General features: G+C 37.1%; 1 protein-coding gene across 1 annotated transcript in view; it reads right to left on the minus strand.

Annotated features, from left to right (window-relative positions):
- IFI44L (interferon induced protein 44 like) overlaps positions 1-17,151 on the minus strand; it is a 27,898-nt gene extending 10,747 nt beyond the window's left edge. Inside the window, exons 1-7 of the mRNA XM_035018181.1 lie at positions 16,923-17,151; positions 9,964-10,073; positions 7,091-7,215; positions 6,162-6,210; positions 5,232-5,427; positions 1,689-1,837; positions 356-359 (exon numbers count right to left, since the gene is read on the minus strand). Of these exons, the coding sequence (XP_034874072.1) occupies positions 356-359; positions 1,689-1,837; positions 5,232-5,427; positions 6,162-6,210; positions 7,091-7,205 (513 nt within the window). The 5' untranslated portion in view covers positions 7,206-7,215; positions 9,964-10,073; positions 16,923-17,151. The remainder of the gene's footprint in view (positions 1-355; positions 360-1,688; positions 1,838-5,231; positions 5,428-6,161; positions 6,211-7,090; positions 7,216-9,963; positions 10,074-16,922) is intronic.
- Positions 17,152-20,514: the final 3,363 nt, after the last annotated feature.

Raw genomic sequence — 20,514 nt, forward strand, 5'->3', positions numbered from 1 at the left:
AAAGAAAGAAAGAAAGAAAGAAAGAAAGAAAGAAAGAAAGAAAGAAAGAAAGAGAGAGAGAAAGAAACTACCAATGACATTGATTACACATCATTTAAGACTTCTCTCTAAACATTTTGTGTACTCAAATGGACTAATGGATAGAGGAAAAAGGAGAGGGGAAAATATATTGAAAATGCATTTTTAAATAAAATACTATAATTTCTTTAATTTCACAGAAGAAAAAGAAATGAAAATGAAACAGAAGAAATACCAAATTTTAAGTTAGTATCTCCTTACCACAAAACAATAATCTTTCTAGGATTGAGAAAATAGATTTAAAATACAGTAAAGGGGCGGGGGTGGGGGGAGGCACCTGGGTGGCTCAGTTGGTTAAGCGCCCGCCTTCGGCTCAGGTCATGATCTCAGGGTCCTGGGATCAAGTCCTGCATCGGGCTCCCTGCTCAGCGGGAAGCCTGCTTCTCCCTCTCCCTCTGCCTGCCTGTCACCCTGCTTGTGCACTCTCTTTCTGTCAAATAAATAAATAAAATCTCAAAAAATTAAAAATATAGTAAAGGGCTACATTCATTATGTTTTACCCATATGTTTCAATGTTGGACTGAATTGACTGCCTCTCTGTTGTGAAAAATGAAGGTTTTTCATAGGCTCACGATTTCTCCCATCTCTCTGCTCTGTTCCACCTCCCTGTATCTTATGTCTCCTTAGACTGTGAGGATAAGAATTGTGTTCTTAGTCAACTCTGTGTTTCCAGTAACTAGCAAAGTATCTGGCACAAATTAGGTTTTCAATCATGGCTTTTTAGTATTTGAGTACATAGTTAAGGTTTCCGATCAAGCACAACTGAGAGGCAATGGAAGCCACTGTTCAGAAATTGAGGCTGATTGTATTATACCCAATGCCTAAAAGAAAGGGAATAATAATGGTTGACCTTCTGAGAATGTAAAGTACATCATCTCGTTTATCTTCTCAGGTGCCCTATGAAATGGGCATTATTATTACCTACATTTCACACATAAAAAAGGAAGACTTACGGAGACAAGTATGTTACTTGCTTACAGGTGCACATCTAGCTAGTGGCAGAGCCAACCTTTGGATGTAGGTATTTAGGTAGCATTTAAGTAGTGAAACCTAAGTACTTACAGTATAATAATATCACACTTCAACAAAAAGTGGTTAATTGTTCCAAGATTTTGTCTAGTTGATCAAAAAAGTACATGAGATTGAACTATTACTTTCCTATCTATTTTACAATAAAGAGTGAAATAAACACAATCCCCTCCTGTCCTTTTTCTGGGATCTGTATGAGTAAAATACTGCCTTTTGGCTGTATTTCTTTTCTTTTCTTTCTTTGTTTCTTTTTTTTTTTTTTTCTTTTGAGATCACCTTATTTTTTTTTAAGTTATCTCCACACCCAGTGTGGCGCTCAAACTCATGACCCTGAGTTCAAGAACCACACGTTCTACCGACTGAGCCAGCCAGGCACCCCAGGCTTGCTTTCTTAATGCTGTAGAAAATAAGTTACTCTACTTTACTTATATGAATACTTATTCATTTAAAGCAGAGTAGTGTTGGTTGATGTTGAAAACACCTTATGACAGTTGAAACTGCCTTATGGGGTAAAAACTTAACAAAAATAATTGATGAAACTGATTTTAAATGTTGTAGAGATTGGAGAATTCTTACCTGATTATCTGTCTGGCACACAGCCTTTTAAGATGTAGGGTATGTCATCCACACACAAACCTACTCCTTCTTTCTCATGTAGCCCCATGGAGTCACACAACCTAAATGGCAGATATTTGCCATCTTTCCCATCTTTAATAGGATATATCCTATACTATAAAACAAAGTATATCAAAGATAAAAATTCATTCTTCAACTAGCATTCAAGACATGACAAAAGGAAGAACAGAAAGTGGCTAATATTTTAACACTGTGGTCCTCAAACATTTTGGTCTCAGTATCACCTGATATTCTTAAAAATTATTGAGAATCTCAAAGATATTTTATGTATGTAGGTTATATCTATTGATATTTAACATACTAAAAAATTTTTTAAAAATTTAAATATTTCTTAAATCATTTTAAAATACAATTATGAATCTATTGCAATGTTAACCTAAAGGACATTTTTATGAAAAAATTATTTCCAAAAAAAATATTAAAAAGAATAGGATCAATTTACTTTTTGCAATTCTCTTTACTATCTGGATTAATAGAAGATGGCAGGATTCTCATATCTGCCTCTGAATTCAATCTGTTGTGATATATCATTTTGGTTGAAGTGTATGAAGAAAATCTAGCCTCACATATATATAGTAGTAGGAAAAGGAGAGAGTATTTAATTTAACAGCTTTCAGAGAATTGTGGATATTCCTCATTAATAATGTATCAAAGCTCAATAAGTGATAATTTCTCCAAAGATTAGCTAGGATCTGTGACATTTTCATACTCAGCTACATTAAATTTATTGATCTATCTTATGCTTTGAATATATTTTTTATTCATGCATGACTTACAAACCCAATGCATTTGGTCATTTGAAAATATTGGATCTAGATAAGATCTTCCAAATATTGGTACATTTCACCACACAATATTAAAACATCATATTTGTTACTAGCACCATTAATCTCATCAGGTAAGTTTTTAAGTATTGAGAAGTTATGAAGCTCAAAGTGGTGGATCCAAGTTTCCCAAAGTTCTAATTTTTGTTTTCTTAAAAGCTCAGATGTTATCATTGGCAACAAACATTGCTGGTTCGTTGTTTTTCTTGTAGTGATATGCTCATTTTGTGCATTGTCCATAAATGTCTACCAAATACCTAAGTATGAATAATCAAGTCTGTCAATTGTCTTCTCATTTATAAAGGATGTTACATGAAAAAAGTTCAGCTCACAACTCAATCGCACCAGTGTCTTTTCTTGACAACCACCATATCTTGATATACCTTAGAAATCCTTTGTATTTCCCATTTCATCACACAAAAATATATATAAAATAATAAAAAGTTGAGTTTAAATAAAATCAATGGTGTTACTTAGTCATCAATTACATTCTTAAATGAAACTAGCATTTTTTTTACTGCAAGTGCTAGGAACGTATATAGCGATTACTAATAGAGCTTGGTGCCATTGCTTGATTCATGCTAAGGTACCACCCAACAAATAAAACTACATGTGTATGATCAGTTCAAATGCCAATACTCTAGAAAAAGCAAAGCCATCTAAGCATTATTACACAAATAATTTTAAACTCATAGATCCCCTAAAATGCCCTCAGGGACTCTTGGGGGTCTACAAACCTCACTTTGAGAAGCTCCACTTTTTTTTCAGAACTCTGAAAATTTTTTATTGGTCAAATATACTTCCACAGAGGCATAACTATGGAACACTTAGGAAGATTCACAAAGAGAAGTACTTCTCAGTGATACCAGACAACACTTGAATCACAAATCTCCCATTCCACACTAGGCAGTTGAGAACCCTCTACGACCTATTGTAATCTGTACTGGAGTCAAAAGTTCCCACTGGTCCATAAGTCCAATGCCCAGGAGCAATCCCATTAGATATTTTGATCTAAATGAACAGGACTTACTGGTGCTTGAAAGGAGTTACACTGAAGCAGTAGAGTTACACACTTAAAGTGCACTGTAAAATTTCAAGATCAATAGGCACATTCATAGTTTTTATTAATCTGTTTACTTCATAAATTTAATTCTTCAGGGGTGCCTTGGTGGCTCAGTCAGTTAAGCATCTGCCTTTGGCTCGGGTCCTGATCCCACGGTCCTGGGATGGAGCCCCAAGCCCCGCGTCAGGCTCCCTGCTCAGCGGGGGAGCCTGCTTCTCCCTCTCCCTCTGCCACTCCCCCTGTTTGTGCTCTCTTTCTCTGTCAAATAAATAAATAAAATCTTTTTTAAAAAAATTTAATTCTTCAAAGAGAAGGGTCTCTGAGAAATGAAATAAAATACTGTTTCTCTGACAAATATTCTGTCTTGTATTCCTTCAGTTTATATAGTAGTATTTGCATTTCATTTGGACCTAAGGATCTACATCTTCTCTTAGAGCAATGTCTTTGGAGCTTTCAACATGAAAAGGAGGGAGACAGAGCCTCTCCTGATGAGTACCTCCATTACAGCACCTATCACATTGAATAGTACTTATTTGTTTATTACCTACACTGAAATCCTTGAGTAAAAAGACCAGCTCTCATTTGTATTTAGGTCTTTATTGCCAACACAATCTTTCACAAATAGAAACATTTCAATCAATGCTTAGTGTTTTGAAGTGCCATTGTGGTACCTTGCTTTGGCTTCTGAGACTAGGCTAATATACCAAAATAAAGTCAGTCAAATAGATAGAATCTAGCCAACATCAAGAAATAAGATGTGATTCTTGAAAGTCTTAGAAAATGTTTTCAGTTATTAAATGTGACACAAAACTAAAATGAACCATTACTGTCTTATGCTAAATTTTGCATTGACAGTGCACGCATATTTCCAATCAGAAGATAACAATATTTGCTTGTAGCAATCACAGAAAAATACAGCTTGATGATGAAATGTTCTATTCATTCCCCTTAATTTTTTTATTTGATTGTGTAACATTGACAAGCATAGAAGGGATGAAAGTTTTTACACAGTAATTTGTAGATCTAGAGTAACAGTTTTAAAAATGGTATTAGTACTTATATTTGTTTACAAATAAGATAGTGTTTGTAGGACCACTGATAAATTTACCCTTTGAAGGTTGACCCACCAAAGTGAATTGCTGTCTTGCTTTTCACAATCATTTCTTATAAAATGGTCTTGTAAAATGGAAAAGTGTTATAATATATAATTTTCATTATTTTATTACAAAAAAAAAGAAAAGAATTTCAATCCAGGTAAAAGCATGTGGGACATAAGTAAAAACAGACTTCTAATATAATGGACAAAGATTTCCACAAAATTTTTAAAATTGTAGTGCTGTTTTGTTTTGTTTTTTTTACATGTACCAAAAAGCATTCTTCATATAACTGCTTCTTGCACGCATAAAAATGGAAAGTGAAACACAACTCAACGGAGGGAATTCTGAATCAAATTTTACTCCTTTTTTACATTTGATTTAGCATTTAATTGCTTGTAGATCAGGAGGAGGTTAATGTTCTAAGAGAAAATGGCAAAGAAATGAACAAACCTGATCATTGTAATTGATAAAACAAAATCCTCAGGAAATCTTTAAATAACTTACCTGTCCAGTAATGCTGGTGACATCAGACGTCACTGTGGCTTGGTGAGTCACCCGGCCTCGGAAAACAGACTTCACTGAATTGATAAAACTAGACTTTCCAGACCCAGATGGACCCAGCAAGAGAATACGAACTTCTGAAATAAAGTCTACACAGGGCTTGTAGGCTCTGAGTTCGGCTAGAAGTGGATTTCTGTGCCTGTCAAATAACATGCGGTAGGTACTTAAAGACAAGAGCCAAACTTCCATAGGAACAGTATGATTCTGCTGCTTCTTTCCTTCTCTTTAAAAGTATGTTTTAATTACTTATTATCTTGGCATTAACATCTATCATATGATTTGAAATGGTCTAAAGTTATGCATTTTGTGCTTGAAGAAAATGCATTTATCTATATCCGAATAAAGAAACATTAACCAGCAACCAAATCATTGTTAAACTACGAGTCTTAGACCACACAAATCTAACAAATAGCAGTAACAATGAAGATGAGTATTATTTCAGTAATAATATTATATTAAGGAGAAATAAAATATATGCAAAACAGCTATTTATCTATAAATTGGGGAAAGGGGGCTTTGTTTTTAAAACTTACTGAAATTCCCCCAAAAACTTTATTCCCAGGGAAAGGCTTCGGACAAATTATCTGAAATAGTCGTCTAGACTTTTCTGTCTGGAAAACTTTGAATCTAGCAAGTCCAAAGAGAAACATAAAGCCAAACTATTGCCTGGTAGATTTTTAAAGGTTCACAGTTGGTAGTGATTTTGCCTCTGTTGTTGCCATAATTGCCTCGAAGGTATTACATAAGTAAGATTATAACTCATTTTTATCACTCCAAGTTATATGATTTTTATTTTACTATTTCATTTCCAATGCCATTTATAGAAGTGTTCTAAATAAAATGAGTAATAGATAGTCCAAGAACCTAACTTACTTCGTGGCTCTTGTTATCTGGTTTATGTAGTTCATATCATCCTCAATTCCTGTAGGAAATAAACATAGCATAATAAGTTTTTTAACTTGCCTGGCTAAATATGCCCAAGTCTACCTTCTAAATGAGGCAAAGAGTCTGCTTATATAAACCAGGGCTGAGCTGTCCAGTTGGGAGTTAGGGTTGGCAACATCATGCGAAGAGAAGGGAAAATTAACCTCCCTACACAGTAACTTGCTCTGGAAACTCTCATATAACTAGGCCTACAGATCCTAGAGCTGACCCAAAAGGGGTCATCGTGCCAACATAAACCCCGCCCTCACTGGCTCTCCCTCTCCATGTCTCCACTTCTCCTCAACCTATTTTGTTCAAAGCTGCCTATACTTTCTGAGTAATACCTCATAACTTTTATGCTTCCTAGGTTTCATTTTGAAGTTTATGAAAGAGAAATTTGATGGCATGAAATCTGATGTTCCTCTCATTTTTCCTTGTTCTTGCAGCTAAATTGTGACCACAAACACAAAGAAAGACTAGAATCAGAATGTAGGATTATCTAATTTAACATACTTTCAACTCAAAAAACTTCACATTCCAAATACTTGATGTCAGACGGGATATATACTCCTAAAGCTTTGCTTAATGAAGCATCCTAGAAAGTCTGGTTTTGCCTGGATCTACAGACAACATCTCTTGGCTAAAGGAATAAAATACCAGTTATCCAGAAGCAATTTTTGTTTCTGTTTCTAAAACTGCAGTTGTCATTTCAGTTGCATTATTCTTTTGAAATGAAAAACAGAAGGAGGGATCGGGCCTTTTTAAATAGTCAGATATTTCAGGATAATGCCCAAGCATAAAGACCACAAAAGTAGTCTTTATATTAAAGTAAATTATTGTTGCAGTAGGTCCCTGACAAGTGCACCTATCAAGCATACCAGAAATGTTACTGTCATGGACACTAGATTTATAAAGAAGTCTCAAGGACACATTCCCAGGCATCTTCTGCAGACTTTTCTCCTCACTCCATGTCAATCTGGTTGTCACTGCCATTGTTCTGTATCTGATAGAAAAACAATAATAGATTGAGAGGCTAGTTAGTATATAATAGTGGTTTAAAGCACAGATTTCTGCTTCTAGCTTTAGCATGTTATTTTTTTTTCCTCTGGCCCAATTAAAACATGTTATTTGTTTATTCACAAGGCAAAATATATATATATATTTATATATATATATATATATATAAATTGAACAATAGTAGGTACCTATAAAAAATAGATCATTTAGAAATAGAAAATACCATTACATTTTTTAAAGTCAGTAGACAAAGTAAATGGAAGCCTAGGTAAAGAATAAAGTAAAATTAATAAATCAGAACAGCGATCAGCAAACTTTTTTCTTAATGACAGAGAGTAAATATTTTAGGCTTTGTGGGCCATATGGTCCCTGCCGTAATTACGCAACTTTGCCAATGTGACACAAAAACGGAGACAATATATGAACAAATGGGCATGACTGTGTTCCAATAAAGCCTTTTTTATCAAAACAGGTTGATGTCACATAGACCATAGTTGGCCAACCCATGAATTAGAAGGTAGGAGAAAGGAATTTATACAGAAAACGGTTCCCAAAGAAAGAAACTGATATATGAAAGGAGTTAACAGACATTGAGGTCCTACAGCAGCAGAATAATCCATGAGCCATCATGCCAATTCTTTCAATGAGAAAAATGAGAACACAGGGTGCACTGTAAATACATGTATTTGAAAGCATTGGAGGGCTAAGATTTGGAAAAGAAATGAACACTGAGAGGTAAGCTTGGCATTTGGGAGCACATTTCTCTGAGGAACATCTGTTAGCTTTAGAAGAGGTGCCAGAGATGCTGAGATATTGAGCAAAACTTTTGCTGGACTCCCAGAGCTAGGGGAATAGAGTGCAGCAAAGAGGATGCCTTGGCAACCCTCCTCTGGCCGTGGGCAAGGAAAGAGAGAGAGTTAGCAAGCCAGAAAGAGAACACAAGCTGGGGGGAGAAGCAGAGGGGGAGAGAGAAGCAGACCCCCCCGCTCACTGAGCAGGGAGCCTGACAACTTGGGGGGTGGGGGTGGGAGGGCTCAATCCCAGGACTCCAGGATCTTGAGCTGAGCTGAAGGCAGTTACTTAACTGACTGAGCCACCAAGGCGCCCCCGTGGGCAAGGATTCTGAAGAGCTACAGGGAAGAAGGAAGGGTGGCCTGGAAATGGACAGACTTAACTCCATCTCCTAAGTAATTTCAGTCTATGATTGGGTTAGTATAAATGAAGTTTGCTTTTGCCCCCAGCTGCATGGCAGATGCAAAACAGATCTTGTTTAGACGAAGAGAACATCCTTCTAGGTTCAATTTTTTTTATATTCAGTGACTCATATTCATCATAAACACAAGAGAGGAAATGAAACAAAAGGATAGAAAACCAAGAGAAAAAGCAGAACACAGAAATAAACCATACTGTTTATTCATTTGTTTTGTTTTTTAGATTCCACATGTAAGAGAAATCAGATGGCATTTTTCTTTCTGACTTATTTCACTTATCATAATCCCCTCGAGATCCATCCATGTTGTCCCAAATGGCAAGATCTCAGCCTTTTTTATGGCTGAGTAATATTACTCTGTGTGTGTGTGTGTGTGTGTATCTCACATCTAATGGAAAAACTGTCTCTAATGGAAAAGCAGTCAAAGTATATGAAGAAGACATTCACAGATGAGGTAACTCAAATGAATTATAAACATACAAAAAATGTTCAATTCTAGAAACAGAGAACTGTAAATTAAAGAATGAGATATCATTTCACATCAAACAAAAGTCCAGCAATACCAAGTTGACCCGGATATGGAGATTCAATAATATTCACATTATTTTGAGACACACATCATTTTGGGGAACAAGTACATTCATAGCAGCATTGTTTAGGATGACATTAGAAGATTGCATGTACAAATTTTGGCATATTCACACAATGAAATACTAAAGAGCATTGAAGTGACTGAACTAGACCTATTTGTATCAACATTGATAAAGCTCAAAAAATTAATCTTGAGTGGAAAAAAACAAGTTGAGAATGATACATCTAGTATGATATTATTTAAATAAACTGTTGGGGCACCTGGGTGGCTCAGTCATTAAGCGTCTGCCTTCAGCTCAGGTCATGGTCCCAGGGTCCTGGGATCGAGCCCCACATCGGGCTCCCTGCTCAGCAGGGAGCCTGCTTCTCCGTCTCCCACTTCCCCTGCTTGTGTTCCCTCTCTCACTGCCTCTCTCTATCTCTCTCTGTGTCAAATAAATAAATAAATAATCTCTTAAAAATAAAAAAAAATGAAAATAAACTGTTAACTCAAAGCTATACTCGAGATCACGTTTAGATACATACGTTATATAGAGCAAAAGCATAAAAACCAGCAAAACAATACTTTGTCCCAAAGTCTGTTTAATATTTCCCTAGGGGGAAGGAAGGGAAGAGAAAGGAATGTAGGAGAGATTCACAGAAAACTTCAACATTATCTGTAATGCTTTCATTTTTCAGGGGTAAAAAACGATTCCAATTCGATAAAGCAAGCCATTTTAAAAAATCTGATAGAGCTGAGTAAGATTACACTGGAGTTTACTTACTCTCTGGAGTTCCCTGTGTTTGAAATATTCATTAAAAACAAAACAAACTCAAGGGGAAATTATGATCATTAGCAGCAAGTTTCCTCTGAAATTCTTTTTCAAAGAAAGGCAAACAAGCAATTTTCTTTACACACAGCTAGGAAACATTGGATGGCAAAAAGTCACTTACCTGTTTTTTAAGAGTTGGATTGAGCTTACATGTGGTGTTAGCTGTTCTGTTTCATGTATCGAGCAGCCCCAGTTTGGAGACTGGAAGGTTCTCCTGAGATTTGTGGCTTCCTGTTTGAAAGAAAGGGAAGTGAAACTCAAAGCAGTAATCAGCACGCAGCATGCGGCCTGTCATTTTCTTTTACCTTGCTAGAAACAAAGAGAGAAAACGAAAAGGAAAAAAAAAGATTTCTGCCAAATTTCTGCCATGAGAAAGATCTTTGGTCCCCTCTGTAGCCCATATGTAGGCATGCATGAAATGGCAATTAATAAAAAACTGCACTAAAACTAATAGCTAACATTTCTTTACATTTAACTATGGACTTGGCACTGTGCAACTGTATGCATTTTCCTCATTTCTTCTGGAAACAATCTCATACAGTAATCACTCTTAGTATGTTTATTTCTCAAAGTATGCAAATGAAACTTAAGGACATTAGGTGACTTTGGCCAAACTAATTCTACGAGCAGAGGGGTGGCACTGGCTGGTATTTAAAACCAAGTCTTTCTGCATGGGAACAAACAGATGAGGATTTGACTTTTCCTGAATTCATTTATAAGACAGTGCACAGCTTCGTTTCCCATTTACACATTCAGTCATTCAACACGGGCTTAGACCCTGGGGAAGGATAACGCTGAGTAAGATAAAACACTGCCCTCACATCGCATGCTGTGTGCTCAGGGAGACCGTCAGGTACACAGATAGTTATATTCATGTCCTATGGCTACAAAAGGGGTAAAAACCAGATCCCCTGGGTACCAGGATGACAGTGGACTCACCCAGTCTTAGGGCACTAGTAAAAGCTAGCAAATCAAAGTTTAGACTGAGACACGAAGTTGTAGGGCAGGAAGAAATTTTCTTCTTCCCTCCAAGGTTTTTCCAGCTGGTTTAGGAATTAAACTGACATGAGACAGATTAACAAAAGGAAAAAACAAAGTTTTAGGATATGTACATGGAGGCCCAATAATAAAATTGAGACCCGAAGAAATGACAAAGGCAGGCAGTTTTTATACAATTTAGACAAAGAGACAATAAATTCGTGAGAACTTGGCAGAATAAAGAAAAGAGATGTTTGGGAACTTTCATTAGTAAGGAACTCTAAGTGGAATTTGGGCTGAGGTAGCTATAGATCTATAGATTGGTACATACACACATATACACACATACAAACACACACACTGAGGTTTATTTCTACTGCTTTCTTGGCTTTAAAGTCCCTCTCTTTGGTGATAAGGATGTCTTTTTACTTCTTAGTACAGGGAGGATATTATTCATGTAAGAGATTTATGTCCTGCTTTCTGGGGTCAGAGAAGGTCTAAGTGTCCTTGCACCAACTGTTTCCCAAGTAGCTTCAATTCAAAATAATCAATATGTCATTGTGGCACATTTGGGGGCAGCCCACCTTGGGCCCCTACAAAGCACAAGGAAGAAGTGAAGCAAGAGAGAGCACAGTGTCATCAGGGACCTCCAAGGATTTTAGCCTGCCTGGAATGGACTGACTGCATCAAACTGGCAAGCAATGAGGCTAGGGAAGTGATTAGGCTTTAAAAGTCTTTATTTAAGTTGGATTTTAGCATGAAGACAATATGAAGATTCTAAAGGCAGAAGAATGGCAGGATCAAAATTCAAAGTCTTAGGAAGAAGAGTTAGTTTTTTCTTGCTTTGTAACAAATATCATAAACCTAGAGGCTTTAAAACAACTCACATTCATTATGGCACAGTTTCCATGGATCAAGAAACCCAGCATGGTTCAAATGAATTTTTTGCTCAGGGTGCCTCACTCAAGGCATTGGCCAACTGTGGTCCCATCTTTCTCTGGGAAAGAATCTGATGCAAAGCTCACTTAGGTTACTGGCAGAATTTAGTTCTTTGTAAGTGTAAGACTGAGGTCCCCTTTTCTTTGCTGATTGCCAGCCTGAGGCTACTCTCAGCTCCTAGTCGTTGCTCTCAGTTTGTTGACAACAGCCTTTGCACTCATCTTATACAACATGGCAGCAACAGAATCCTCCAAGGTCAGCAGCAGAATCTTCCCTGTATCAAATCTCCTTCATGCCTTGAGTCTCTGCCTTCAGAAAGAGTCCCTTTCTTTTAATGGCTCACCTAATTTTTTCAAGGCCACTGAAGATAATCTCTTTCTTAAAGACAATAAATGAATCATGGAAGTGATATCCCATCATCTTCAGATCTCTGCCGCACTCAAGGGGAGGGAGTTGTACAAGGAGGTAGGCCATTGGGGGGCCATTATAGATTTCTGACTATAACAAAGGACAAGACCAGAATCAAAGAGACTAGTTTTTAGCCTTTTGCATTTACTTATTCATTCATTCATCCATTCACCCATCCATTCTTTCTTCTTTTAATAAAAAATATATTGAGCACCAATATAACACACTCTGTGTTAAACCCTGGCAACATAAACAGACATAGATTCTATGCTCATAAAACCAACACAGGGGCACCTGGGTGGCTCAGTCATTAAGCGTCTGCCTTCGGCTCAGGTCATGATCCCAGGGTCCTGGGATCGAGTCCCACATTGGGCTCCCTGCTTGGCAGGAAGCCTGCTTCTCCCTCTCCCACTCCCCCTGCTTGTGTTCCTGCTCTCGCTATTCTGTCAAATAAATAAGTAAAATCTTAAAAAAAAAAACCACACACAGAACGAGATCAGGTGAGGCAATGCATCAACCTAAGAATAAGATTAGGTGCAATAAAGAATTTAAGCAAACACCAATGGCATTTTTCAAAGTGCTGGAGCAAACAATCCTAAAATTTGTATGGAATCAGAAAAGACCTTGAATCACCAAGGAAATATTGAAAAAAAAGCTGGGGGCATCCCGTTGCCTGATTTTAAGCTATATTACAAAGCTGTGATCACCAAGACAGCATGGTACTGGCACAAAAACAGACATATAGACCAATGGAACAGAATAGAGAACCCGGATATGGACCCTCAACTCTATGGTCAAATAATCTTCAACAAAGCAGGAAAAAATATGCAATGGAAAAAAGACAGTCTCTTCAATAAATGGTGCTGGGAAAATTGGTACAGCTATATACAGAAGAATGAAACTCGACCATTCTCTTACACAGATAAACTCAAAATGGATGAAAGAGCTTAGTGTGAGACAGGAATCCATCAAAATCCTAGGCATAGCCAGTAACCTCTTCGACATCGGCCACAGCAACTTCTTTCAAGATTCATCTCCAAAGGCAAGGGAAACAAAAGCAAAAATGAACTTTTGGGACTTCATCAAGATAAAAAGCTTCTGCACAGCAAAGGAGACAGTCAACAAAACAAGGAGGCAGCCCACAGAATGGGAGAAGATATTTGCAAATGGCACTACAGATAAAGGGCTGGTATCCAAGATCTATAAAGAACTTCTCAAACTCAACACCCAAAAAACAAATAATCAAGTCAAAAAATGGTCAGAAGACGAATAGACACTTCTCAAAAGAAGACATACAAATGGCTAACAGACACATGAAAAAATGTTCATCATCATTAGCCATCAGGGAATTTCAAATCAAAACCACACTGAGATAACACCTTACACCAGTTAGAATGGCAAAAATTGAAAAGGCAAGAAACAACAAATGTTGGAGAGGTTGTGGAGAAAGGGGAACCGTCAGTTTGTTTCCTGAGATTAAGAATTCCTCAAACAAACTGAGGGTTGCTGGAGTAGTCGGGGGTGGGAGGGATGGGGTGGCTGGGTGATAGACATTGGGGAGGGTATGTGCTATGGTGAGCACTGTGAAGTGTGCAAGACTGCTGAATCACAGATCTGTACCTCTGAAGCAAATAATACATTATATGTTAATAAAAAAAAGAAGAAGATAGCAGGAGAGGAAGAATGAAGGGGGGGAAATTGGAAGGGGAGACAAACCATGAGAGACTATGGACTCTGAAAAACAAACTGAGGGTTCTAGAGGGGAGGGGGTTGGGAGGATGGGTTAGCCTGGTGATGGGTATTGAGGAGGGCACATTCTGCATGGAGCACAGGGTGTTATATGCAAACAATGAATCATGGAACACTACATCAAAAACTAATGATGTAATGTATGGTGATTAACATAACATAGATAGATAGATAGATAGATAGATAGATAGATAGATAGATAGATAGATAGAAAGGGGAACCTTTTTACACTGTTGGTGGGAATGCAAGTTGGTACAGTCACTTTGGAAAACAGTGTGGAGGTTCCTCAAAAAATTAAAAATAGAGCTACCCTATGACCCAGCACACTACTGGGTATTTACCCCAAAGACACAGATGTAGTGAAAAGAAGGGCCATATGCACCCCAATGTTCATAGCAGCAATGTCCGCAATAGCCAAACTGTGGAAAGAGCCGAGATGCCCTTCAACAGATGAATGGATAAAGAAGATGTGGTCCATATATACAATGGAATATTACTCGGCCATCAGAAAGGATGAATACCCAACTTTTGCATCAACATGGATGGGACTGGAGGAGATTATGCTAAGTGAAATAAGTCAAGAAGAGAAAGTCAATTATCATATGGTTTCACTTATTTGTGGAAAGAATTTAAAGCAAACACATAATAATCTTCTGGTTCTTTTTAAAATATTTTTAGTTAATAGACCATGGGCAATAGAATATGAGAAAGCTACCTGCACAGAAAAACCACAGAATGAATTAATGTCACCTTTGCTGGATTAGGAGGTAAACAGCCATCTTTTTTGAGTTACTAGCATACTTACAAGATCTGCTGTATATACCTTTCATCAGTTAAAAATATATTTTTAAAAAACCACATATATAAAAATATATTGATATTTTCATAAAGTTTTGAGAATGTCATTTATTGATAAGGGAATAAATCTTCTTAAAAGGTATACAGAGGCTGTTTAAAGAGAAAGAAATGGAAGATGGAGAAATATGAAGAGAGGATATTTCCATCTCCCAAGTCCTAGGTTGGTGGCAATAATGAGTGGTTGAAATCATTCCTGGGTCTCCCTGGAGTAAAGCCCTAAATCCTACACTCCAGGCCTCAAAGACTGAAATGGCCAAAGTTTTGTTGGTTTGTTTGTTTTTGTCACTTGAGATATTCCTGGAGCTGGATAAGGGAACCCCCTCTCAAAGCAGGGAGCATCACCCACTTCGTGTGGCCAGTCGGGAATACCGGGGAGCCAGGGCTACCTCACCTGAGGGAAATCAAAGTATGGTTCTGCCTTCCCTCTCCTTCATGGCTCTCCCCGTTCTTCTTCTGCAGCCTCTTCCTGCTACAGACTTGGGGTCATTTATTTCCCAGTACTGTCTTGCCTCGAAGATTTCATTTTCCTTCCATCCCCTTGGCTTCCCATCTCATAGTTCCTTCTTATTTTATTCTGCCTTCTCAACATGTTTCCTTCCTTGGCCTTCTCCTTCTTCCTCTGTAGTTTTCCTCCATCTCTGCTTGCCATACTCTAGCTGCTTGATATACATTAAAAATGAATTAAATGAAATAGATGAATGACAACTTAGAAGCCCCAAAGATTAAAGAAGAACCTAGTAATAGCCATTTAGACACAATCTACTTTTCTAAAGGGAGGGAGAACATATTTAAAGAAAAGTGTCTCTTTGAGAAAATAAAAATAATAAAAATGAATGGTTTCCTTATGATTAAATGATTCCCTTTCTTTATGATTAAACATTTACTTTATCATTTATTGATTTCATATTATTCTGTATTAGAGATGAAAAGTGAACTGATTTAAACTCAGACTTAGTCTCAGGAAGAACAACACGTTCATTGCCATAATACAGGGTGTTTTTACATTGAAAAAGCAATGTAATTTGGCATATTAATAAAAAAAGATAAAAATAATATAATAACATCGATTCAAAGGTAAAGGACTTAAACTCTGACACCCACTCACATAATAAAATAAAATTTAAAAAAAAAAAAAGAATTAACCAAACCTAAAAAAACCTTAGGGGCACCCAAGTGGCTTGGTTGGTTGAGTGTCCGACTCTTGATTTCAGCTCGGGTCATGATCTCAGGGTCGTCAGATTGAGCCTCCAGGGCCCCTGCCCGGCAGGCTCTGCGCGAAGCATGTAACCTGCTTAAGAGTCTCTCTCTCCCACTCCCTCTGCCCCTCCACCCCGCACTCACGCTCTTTTTAAAAAAAAGTTTTTTAATTTTTAAAAACCTTAACTTGGAATAGAATGAACTTTCCTTAATCCAATAGAGTGGCTGGTAATAAACAAACAAATACAGCATGCATCATATTTAATGGTGTAAAACTGAAACATTTTTCCAAAAGCAAGACTATTTGTTATTACCAGTTCTAGTCAATATTGTACCGAAGGTCTCAAATCTAGATATGCAGTAAGTCAAGATATAGAAATAGAAAGTATAAGGATTAGAAAGGAAAAAATAAACCCAGTTATTTACATAAGCATGATTGTGTATGTGAAAAATAAGAAAGAATATACAGACACACTATTAGCTTTCATATGTAAATTTAGCAAGCTCAGTGGATAAAAGGTAAATTGCCAGAAATCTACTAGATTCCTATATAAGGACAACAGCAAAATTAATAATAAAATACAAAAGATACATGAAAAAATTAGGAATAAATGTATCATATGATTTACAAGAATAGAACTAACAGAAAAACATACCATGTTCACATATTGGAAGACATTATTATAAAGACGTTATATCAGCCTGGATACAATCAGGAGAAAGAAACCACACAGTAAGATCTGGGAAAGTGTAATTGAAAGAACTATTTACAGTAACAGTGTATGGTAGTGATGAGGGATTAGCTAGAAGTAAAAAACTAAAAACTATAGTAGAGAGATGTCAGGAATAATCTTACGCCTAGGGTGAAATAGGACACACAGGAAGATGTCCCAGCAGGTGTACGAGCAAGACCTGGTTATGGCCTTGGCTCACTAAATGGCAAAGAAGTACCTCTGGTGCAGCTGTAAAAATGGCTGGAAATTCACCCCCTCGGGTGCTAGGGAAGCTGCTCAGAGTTGTCTCACTGGAGTCCCTCGGCTGCAAAACCGCTCAAGGGGTAATACGGGGGAACGCGGCGGGCTGCTGGGTGCTGCAGGCCACCATGCACCAAAGGGGCCCGGCATTGAAACGGCTGTGCGTGCGGCAGGAGCGGGACCCTGAAGAAGCCCCACTTCTCAGAACTTGCAGAACCAGGAAGCAGAACGCCTCTCTTGCAATGTCTCTCCAGTGCCCTCTACTGGCAAAACTGAATTTTGAGCCAGCAGGCAAGGAAAAAACATTTAAAGGGACCGTTTCCATTTCAGAAACTCCGCAATAAAGGATAAATTTGGAACTAAGAGGCAATAAACTGATAACTGGAACAGAAGAAGAACAACAAAACTTGGGGACTCACTACTACAAAACTATTGTAAAACCATCATAAACATGACAATGGGTTATTGATGAAAGAGAGACAAACTGACCAATTGAACGGAATAGAGTCCAGAGACAGACCCACACATACATAGTCACCTGATGAGTGACAAACACACACTGAGGTACAGATAAGAAATGGTGCTTTATTCAATAAATGGTTCTGAGTTAACCAGATAGCCTCACAGAAAAGACATTAATTTCGATCCATACTCAAAAATTTCCAGATGAATTGTAAATCTGAATGTGAAAGATAGAACAATCATGCTTTTAGAAGAAAATTATATGAGAACATTTCCAGACTTCGGAGTAGATGAAGCATTCTTCAATAAGACGCAAAAAGTGCTAACCATAAAATCTGATAAAGTGAAAAATATTAAAGTGGAGGATTTCTTATCAAATGACACATCATTGGGAATGAAAATACATCCCACAAATTTGGAGAGGAGGTTTTCAATTCTTATATTCAACAGAGAACTCATCTACAGAATATTTCAACACCCACAAATCATATACAGTGATTTTCTATTGAAAGATGGGCATTTCCTGAATGGCCAGTAGGCATATGCAAAAGTACTCAACTTCATCAGTCATCAAGAAAATGAAAATGTAAAACCACAATGAGATACCACTATTCACCTAAAACGAAAAAGACCCACCACATGTTAGCTAGAATGTGGCACAATGGCAACTTGGGTTGTGGAGCTAGAAATGGGTATGACGACTTTAAAAATCCCCCGAGACAGTATCAGTGAAAGCTGAGCATATGCATAGCTCATTACCCAGCAATTCTAGCATCTCTGTGTTCTCATCAGCATATTCATCAGACAACATGCACAAGAATGTTCCTAGCAGCATTGTTTACGATTTCCCAGACTGAAAACTACTTAAATGCCCATTAACAATAGAACAAGTAGATTAGGGTATATGCACAAAATGGAAGACTGACCAGCACTGAGAACAAAAGAACCATATCGACAACACAGTATACATACATGAATCCCACAGACATAACGGTAAGTGAAAGAAGCCAGATGGAAAAAGAATACATATGGTGTGATTTACCAAAGTTCAAGCATAATCAAAACCTACTTGTGGTGTTAAGTATCAGAATAATGGCTGCCCTTGCAGGGATAATGGTTAGAAGCAGGGACAAGGGGAGTATTCTGGGTGCTAGTAATATTCTTATTCTGGATCTGGGTGCGGTTACATATGCGTGTTCAATTTCTGATAATTCATTGAGTTATACACTGGTGATTTATATACTTTTCCATATGTGTTATGCATCAAATTGCTTTTAAAAGAGAAAAGAAAAGCAAACAAAACCAGAAAAACATGATGACATCAAATTAGTGAATGGGATACAATGAACTCACGATTTAAGTGTGCTGGGTCTATGATAAGAAAAATCTAACTAGCTCTAGTCTTCATTTGGAATAAATATTCTCTGGCCACAAGGGGGTTCTCTTGCTACACTCCTTTATTTATGATAGCTCATGTTTTCTGGATTCTGTTGGTGTTCTAATGCATTTTACCTATTTATCTTTAAAGGGCTCAACATGGCACATGCTTTTCTAAAAATCTGTAAATGTACAGAATACAATATACAGCATGAAGTTTCTCCACAATTACTCTGAAAATAGTCATCCAACAAGTACTAGAACATGTTTCTCCAAAAACTATTATCTGATCACTAGAAAAATGTATCCAAATTTAATATTTAAACCTACTCCTTGTTATTTCTAACCTCTGTTCTTGCTCTGCTTCTTACAACCAAAAATCTCTGGTTTTGGACACAGTATAAACTTCTACGAAGGTAACTGAGGTATTTTTATCAGCTTCATCCTGTCTCTAATTGCTCTTAAACTGACAGCTAAGTAACACCCACAGATGGCTTTTTTTCTGAGTGTTGTCATGTTTAAACCATTTGTACAATCCACATTGTAGGACTCTGCTAATTCCTACCTTAATCCTATTTGCTTTGTTAAGTGTAGACAATTATTTCAGCCTATTACAATATTTTCATTCTAATTCAGTTATCAAACTAAATTCCACAAATCTTATGTTAGACATAAATGTACTGAATGCCTCAGATCCCGTAATGTGTCTAGCATAAAGTAATAGCTCAATAATATTCATCAATTTGATGAAATAATATACTTAAGAACAGAGCAATTTGAATCCAAATAATTGTAAAGTGAATTTATATTTCTCTATCTTGTCCACATATATTTTAAAATATTTATCCTTTTTCTTTTTTTTTCTGAAATCCGTCTATCCCACATCTGCAGCATGACCCAGGTCTTTGGATCTAGCAAACTTACTTCACAAAAAGAATTAGGACCTGTTTTTGACTAATTTATGGTGGTACCTGATGATAATTGTGCTTCCTTTATGAGTTTGTTCATTCAGTCATTCAATCATTCATTCACCAAACATATATGGCGTGCCTGCAAGGGGCTAGGCACTTTTCAGAAGCTGAGGATGGGGACCTTGAATATGATATCGTTCCTACCTTCAAAGACCCTTATTTTCAGTGGGATAAAAATGGAAAATAAATAAGCGAACAAATAAATTAGTAAGTTAATATCACATTGCAATATGTTCTGATAAGCTAATAAAACCAAGCTTGGGGCAGTAGAGAGTACAGGGAGAAAAGACACTTTCGATAGGGTGGTCAGGGAAGACCTCTTTGAAAAAAGATCATTTGAATATGTTAAGGAAAAAAAAAGAAGAAGAAGATAGCAGGAGGGGAAGAATGAAGGGGGGGAAATTGGAGGGGTAGACGAACTATGAGAGATGATGGACTCTGAAAAACAAACTGAGGGTTCTAGAGGGGAGGGGGGTGGGAGGATGGGTGAGCCTGGTGATGGGTATTGAGGAGGGCACGTTCTGCATGGAGCACTGGGTGTTATGCACAAACAATGAATCATGGAACACTACATCAAAAACTAATGATGTAATGTATGGGGATTAACATAACAATAAAAAAAGATCATTTGAGTTGAGACCTGATAATTCATTGAGCTATACACTGGTGATTTATATACTTTTCCATATGTGTTATGCATGTCATATGTTAGCCATGTCGGAGAGCTTATGTTTAATTCCAAGTGCATTAGGGAGCCAC

The sequence above is a fragment of the Mirounga leonina genome, unplaced genomic scaffold, assembly GCF_011800145.1.
Source record: "Mirounga leonina isolate KUSES-001 unplaced genomic scaffold, KU_Mleo_1.0 Mir_173, whole genome shotgun sequence".
Classification (NCBI taxonomy): Eukaryota; Metazoa; Chordata; class Mammalia; order Carnivora; family Phocidae; genus Mirounga; species Mirounga leonina.